Source organism: Pangasianodon hypophthalmus, chromosome 28 (genome assembly GCF_027358585.1).
Source record: "Pangasianodon hypophthalmus isolate fPanHyp1 chromosome 28, fPanHyp1.pri, whole genome shotgun sequence".
Lineage (NCBI taxonomy): Eukaryota > Metazoa > Chordata > Actinopteri > Siluriformes > Pangasiidae > Pangasianodon > Pangasianodon hypophthalmus.
This window is the reverse complement of record NC_069737.1, coordinates 15499850-15507349: the sequence shown is the minus strand read 5'-3', so window position 1 is coordinate 15507349 and position 7500 is coordinate 15499850. Positions and strand designations below refer to the sequence as shown.

The 7500-nt window shown below is 38.2% G+C and overlaps 1 protein-coding gene across 2 annotated transcripts in view; it reads left to right on the top strand.

Annotated features, from left to right (window-relative positions):
• dlc1 (DLC1 Rho GTPase activating protein) overlaps positions 1–7500 on the top strand; it is an 86971-nt gene that overhangs the window by 56838 nt on the left and 22633 nt on the right. The window contains exon 1 of one of the 2 annotated variants that reach the window (XM_034300980.2): positions 2371–2629. The exons of the other annotated variant lie outside the window; for it this stretch is intronic. Within the exon in view, the coding sequence (XP_034156871.2) occupies positions 2617–2629 (13 nt within the window). The 5' untranslated portion in view covers positions 2371–2616. Of the gene's footprint in view, positions 1–2370; positions 2630–7500 lie in introns of those variants that run through there. 2 annotated transcript variants of the gene reach the window in all.

Here is a 7500-nt window from a genome sequence, read left to right as displayed (position 1 = left end):
CCATTACCATTACTGGTCCTTAATGGTATCCACTAGACAGAACATGCCACCAATAGAAGGCAACAAATTACCAGTAGAGACCCACAGGGACCATTACAGCTTCCATTAAAACCAATACAACTCCCATTATAGCCATTAAAACCATTACAACTCCCAGTATAAGCATTAAAACCATTACAACTCCCATTATAACCATTAAAACCATTACAACTCCCATTATAACCATTAAAACCATTACCATTCCCATTATAACCATTAAAACCATTACAACTCCCAATATAACCATTAAAACCAACACAACTCCCATTATAGCCATTAAAACCAATACAACTCCCATTATAACCATTAAAACCAATACAACTCCCATTATAACCATTAAAACCATTACAATTCCCATTATAACCATTAAAAGCAATACAACTCCCATTATAACCATTAAAACCATTACAACTCCCATTATAACCATTAAAACCATTACAATTCCCATTATAACCATTAAAAGCAATACAACTCCCATTATAGCCATTAAAACCATTACTACTCCCAATATAACCATTAAAACCATTACAACTCCCATTATAGCCATTAAAACCATTACAATTCCCATTATAACCATTAAAACCAATACAACTCCCAATATAACCATTAAAACCATTACAACTCCCATTATAACCATTAAAACCATTACAATTCCCATTATAACCATTAAAACCATTACTACTCCCAATATAACCATTAAAACCATTACAACTCCCATTATAACCATTAAAACCATTACAATTCCCATTATAACCATTAAAACCAACACAACTCCCATTATAACCATTAAAACCAACACAACTCCCAATATAACCATTAAAACCAACACAACTCCCATTATAGCCATTAAAACCAACACAACTCCCAATATAACCATTAAAACCATTACAACTCCCATTATAACCATTAAAACCATTACAATTCCCATTATAACCATTAAAACCAATACAACTCCCAATATAACCATTAAAACCATTACAACTCCCATTATAACCATTAAAACCATTACAATTCCCATTATAACCATTAAAACCATTACAACTCCCATTATAACCATTAAAACCAATACAACTCCCAATATAACCATTAAAACCAACACAACTCCCAATATAACCATTAAAACCATTACAACTCCCATTATAGCCATTAAAACCATTACAATTCCCATTATAACCATTAAAACCATTACAACTCCCAATATAACCATTAAAACCAATACAACTCCCATTATAACCATTAAAACCATTACAACTCCCATTATAACCATTAAAACCAATACAACTCCCATTATAAGCATTAAAACCAATACAACTCCCATTATAAGCATTAAAACCAATACAACTCCCATTATAGCCATTAAAACCATTACAACTCCCATTATAACCATTAAAACCAACACAACTCCCATTATAACCATTAAAACCATTACAACTCCCATTATAACCATTAAAACCATTACAACTCCCATTATAACCATTAAAACCATTACAACTCCCATTATAGCCATTAAAACCATTACAACTCCCATTATAGCCATTAAAACCATTACAACTCCCATTATAACCATTAAAACCATTACAACTCCCATTATAGCCATTAAAACCATTACAACTCCCATTATAGCCATTAAAACCATTACAACTCCCATTATAGCCATTAAAACCATTACAACTCCCATTATAACCATTAAAACCATTACAACTCCCAATATAACCATTAAAACCATTACAACTCCCATTATAACCATTAAAACCAACACAACTCCCATTATAGCCATTAAAACCAATACAACTCCCATTATAACCATTAAAACCAATACAACTCCCAATATAACCATTAAAACCAACACAACTCCCAATATAACCATTAAAACCATTACAACTCCCAATATAACCATTAAAACCATTACAACTCCCATTATAACCATTAAAACCATTACAACTCCCAATATAACCATTAAAACCAATACAACTCCCATTATAGCCATTAAAACCAATACAACTCCCATTATAACCATTAAAACCAACACAACTCCCATTATAGCCATTAAAACCAATACAACTCCCATTATAACCATTAAAACCAATACAACTCCCATTATAACCATTAAAACCATTACAAAAAATTATTATTATTATTATTATTATTATTATTATTATTATTATTAGTTATGCACTGAATGTACAGGTTTTCCCCCTGAAGTTTTCTACCGCTGTAGAAATTCTAACCAATCATCAGTGCAGATTTAGGGAAGGCTGCGTTCTGACCAATCAGAGGAGCGCGGTGTGGGTGTGGGCGTGGTTTTGGGTGATTAGTGGGGACGTGAGTCGTTTCATTCAGATCCTCTCGGTGGAGGCGCGCGCACTCTGACTCAGGAGGACTTTGTGCCCAGGATCGATGGATTTCCCGTCGGAGCGCGTGCGGAATGTGGATTTCTTTCGCTCCTGACTCTTCATGACCGGATCTCGGTGTTCAGGATCTCGGTGTTCGGGACTGTGTGCGCGAGCTTCGCCGTGATGCTGGACTAGTGAAGAAGTGCTGGTTTTGTTACCTGACTGACTGCGCGCGCGACCCAAAATGATCCTCACTCGTGAGTAGCGTTCATTCAGTCGTTTCCTTTTCTTTCTTTCTTTTCATGCAACAGTAAAACATCTGAAGGGGGAGTGGAATAAGGTGATATGAAGTTGCGCGCGAGGGCGCTCACATAAGCTGTATATATGTGTATATATCTGTCTCTCTTTCTCTGCGCGCGCGCGCTCCGGTTGCAACAGGACCTCGTTAATATTCAATGCATCTGCAGTGTTTACGCACCTAAAAACACGTCAGCAGCATTTCCCCCGCATATCATATCATCCCTCCACTAACACTGCACTGATGCCTTCAACCTCCAATCCTCTTTACTTCTTCTTTTTTTTCTCCTCATTCCCCTGTGCCAGATGTCACACACTTCACTCTCAGAAATAAAAATCACCAAACTGTACTTATCCTTATCTCTCAGTGGTGCATGATGTGTACCTTAAGCATGCTTAATCTAATAAAGTGCATCTGGTGTGTGTGTGTGTGTGTGTACCTCATATCACCTCCTTTTTTTCAACCTTTTTTAAAAATGTATCCCAAGTTATTTTTAAAGGTCTCTGGTTTAAATGTTCTCTACGTCTCCTTCATGGTTACACCTGAGCCACAAGGAGAAGTGCTTGGTTTCTCAGAGCGTGTCTTCGGATTAGATCTGCAGTCCAAGAGCTTCACGACAAACCAGTCTGAGTTCTTTTCACATTTTTTTCTTTTCTTTTTTAATGCTTTTGGATTGTTGTCTTGTCGCATTCATGGAATTTGCTAACCATGTTAAACAAGGTCAGTTGTAAAATAGAGGTACGTTACACACTCTCAGGAATAAACGGTACTAAATAGTAGCTTTCCTTGTTGCTGGGGTGCGCGGGACCATGACTGGAATGTCGTCTGTACCTTTAGTGTATACTTTTATATCTGGAAAGGTGGAAAAAAATGTATGTTGTATGACGTACCCTTGAACGTAGCACCACACTCTGTCTGGAACAAACTGGACTTTCCCTTGTCGTCATCACGGTGCAGATTTTGTGCATTTGGTGTGTATTTTTGACCTGGAAAGGTGTATGTGATGTACTTTTTATCTAGCTTTTAGATTTGAGTACAGCTTTAAAGGTACATCAGTGCTCTTAGACAGGGTGTACGGTTTCCTCCCAGAAACCCTGGGGTGTGCAAACTTTTGCACTCTGTATAGAACTCTATAGAAGCTATTATTATTATTATTATTATTTTTTTATCATTAACGTTAACTAAGAGTGCAATAGTAGATATCATCCTGTTGTGAATTCTGTTCTCACTCATTTTTGTTATACGGCACGCCTCTGTGTTTAAACGCTGGTCTGGAGGTGCGGTTTAAGTGCGATAACATCACTGAATTTTTTGTAAAGTGCTGGATTTTTAGGACTGGGACACACACACACACACACACACACACACTTTATTAACTTGTTCGGTCTCCACTATGTCAGCAGAATCATACGTCCTGGGCTGAGCTCACTTCAGCGCTCAGGATCAGTGAGAACTGACATGTCAATGGGTTTAAAACTGATATTAATGACTCCATATGCCAAGGTGTGTGTGTGTGTGTGTGTGTGTGTGTGTGAAAAGAGAGAGTGTGTCCAGATGGAAAGGATCATCTCGTTTCCAGGGTTTCCCACACACTTACACACTCTCTCCATATGTTTCCGGACCTTAATGGAATCATTCGATATGCTTAAAGTCCACAGAGTAATGTATGGCCTTCCAGGTGTGTGAGGATCAACACCATTTAGATTTAAATGTGTGTGTGTGTGTGTTCTGCTCATGAAAGAATACGCTGCCGCTGCTTCTCGTCTTACACAAATGTGAAGGCAGTACTGTAGCATTCCCATAATTCATTTCACCAAATTAGTAAACAAAAAAAAAGAAGATGGCCGACAGAACCGGCGCCCAGACTCAGGAAGATTTTCCAATCAATACCACGAGATCTTTAGACAATTATCCAGATCAAGAATCTAGAATCTAGGGGTAGCAAAAAAATTTTGGCACCCTGTCCTGGAACAAAAGTTCTAGTTATACACAGTTTTTGCTACCTGCTTAAGGGGCGGGGCTAGCAGCACTGCTCACTGCTGATTGATTACGCGTACCACGTCACACAACGCACAACACCGTGTACACACACAGCTATCCGAGAAATGATCTGGTGGTCTGGTTTATGGTCTGGTTCCGGTGGCTATCGAACCTTTTAGTAGCTTTGCAAGTGTTTATAAGTAGAATTTTATTTTGAAAAACGGACAGCATAAACAATTTTACAGCCAAAACAATCAGAAACACTTGTACTTATTTTATGATCATATGGGGTGCCAATATTTTTAGGTCCATATTGTGTTGATAGCAACCTGGCAATTTTTAATTTTCATACCGTTTTTGAGAAATTGAACAAAAGAGTACAACATTTGTAGCTGATGGCCTGAAGATAGCAGTAATGAAGCAGTAATGAATTTCTTCTTTTTTTGTTTGTTTGTTTGTTTATTTGTTTGTGTGTGTGTGTGTGTGTGTGTATGGTCAGAAAAATTGAAGTCCAAGTACATTTTCCCCAAAAATACAAACAATTAGTCCTGGACAATATGGTGATATGATATCAGTATTGTCATTTAATGAAAATAAAAAGTTGTTTATCGTCATTTTGCTGCATTCGAGACATTTTTTACGCTTTTCTGATTGTACAGGGTGCCAATATTTTTAGGTGTTTGGTATGCAGATTGTATTCTTACACTTTTCATTCACTTTTTGTCCACAAATGGTTACAATTACAATTTTCTCACAGGGTGGATTATTATTTTTTTGTCTTGTTTTGTATCATGGATGAAAAATTTCATTACGCTGATGTTTATGGATCAGTGTAATTAAGGCACGGTGTTTCTCTGAGCAGATCCTCCATGTTGAATTTAAATGGCACTAGAACCCGGAGTTCTTTCTGCATCTGTGAAGGTGATTTCAAACATTGCCTTTGAAATGCTAGAAGAACCAAATTTACATTCACAGTCTCCAGAAGACCAGCGTCTCACACACACACACACACACACACACACACACACACAGCAGGGGAAGCATGCAGTTCCCTCCTCCTCCTCCTCACACTGACACAATATTGGCCTGCAATTGTGAGAACTTCCTCTGACAGGAAAAGGACGGAGCGAGCGAGAGAGAGAGAGAGAGAGAGAGAGAGAGAGAGAGAGAGAAGAAAAAGCTGGATAATTTTAGAAGCCTGTATGAAAGCTTTCTTCATGCACAAAGTTCAACTTCAGAGCTCACAAACAAAAGCACACTGTCCATCGCTGGGATTTTTTATTTATTTTTTTTTTACTACAGCGCATTTGTATTCATTATAAAATGAAAATAAGAGACTGCATCACTTCCTCGTTACGTTTAGCACAGAGCGAGAGCGTTGACGAGTACGCAGTGATCGAATAAGTGCTAAAAATTAACTCGAGTTAACGAGCTGCCAGACGCTAAATTACTGACAGCTTTTTTTTTGACGAAGCGTGTTTCAGTTTCGTTAACCTTAACCACAAAAGCACCAAAACCAAACCTAAAAGAGGCGTGGCTTTTTAAGTAACCTTGGTGACCAAACGTCAGGGTATGATTAGCTTTTGATTGGACAGGAAAGCACAGTGGCCAAACTAAAGTGCTTTAAAAGTGCTTTCGAACAATTGTTGGCAGAAAGTGAAGAAATCTGCAAGAATAAAAATATTTACGTTTGTTACTCTGTGACCTGTAGGTTTCAGTGAAGGAGGCGTGGCCTCTGTGACCTGTAGGTTTGAGTGAAGGAGGCGTGGCCTCTGTGACCTGTAGGTTTGAGTGAAGGAGGCGTGGCCTCTGTGACCTGTAGGTTTGAGTGAAGGAGGCGTGGCCTCTGTGACCTGTAGGTTTGAGTGAAGGAGGCGTGGCCTCTGTGATGGTGAACCTCAAAGCCTTTACTTTTAGTTTTGACTTTACGAATATGGATCATACCAATACCTTTGTTACAAGTAACTATTTTTGTACAAGTGGTTTAATTTTCCCTCCTTGTCTTCATGAAAATACTTTTATATAAATACTGGACAAAAATCTCTGGACCTGGAGTGTTCCTTTGTTAGCAAAACCTAAAAAATATATCTTATATATCATGATACATATCGTGTACTGTGAAGATTGTATCGTGATTTTTGAAGTATGGTATCTTAATAATGTTCTGTTATTCAGAGGTTAGAAGAATATTAGACCCTTGATGAGAGTACCCAAATACAATACTGAGAACTTTAAACCACAGGTTCCATCAGATGCCAGTCAAGTACCAAATGGTCCAGCTGGATGATTGTGGTACCCACTGAAGACCAGCATCAAGGGGATGTAATGGTTACGCATATACTTGTGTAAAATAATAAGTACTAAAGTTTTTATATGAGAATGAGCAGCTCACACTCTGACCTTGCGGGCTGTTTGCTCTGGCTAAGCGATGACTTAGCAAAAGCAGAGGCCAAAGGTCACTAGGTGGTGGAACCAGGAAGTGAGCCAGCTGCGTTGTGGGTTAGTACCGAGAAGTGAGCAATGGAGGGGAAAGCCCACTAGACTGGAAAAAGACGAAAGTGCGTCGTTAGCATTGTTAGTGATGTTAGAATTATAAGAGAAAAATGGCTAAAGTGGATACAGAGAAAAAAGAAAAGAATAAAATCGTTAGCATAGATAGGTTGTTAGATTTAGCGCTCGTGACTTGCTTTTCAAATTTGATTCCAGATGGAGTAGTGGAACGATGGAGAGAGAAATGGAAAGATGAATGAGGGGATGCTGGAGTTTATTTGTTGACCAAGGCAGAAAAAGAGAAGACAAGTGCTAACAGTTAGCAAATTTAGCTCGTCAAGACTTTTTCTTGGTATTTGC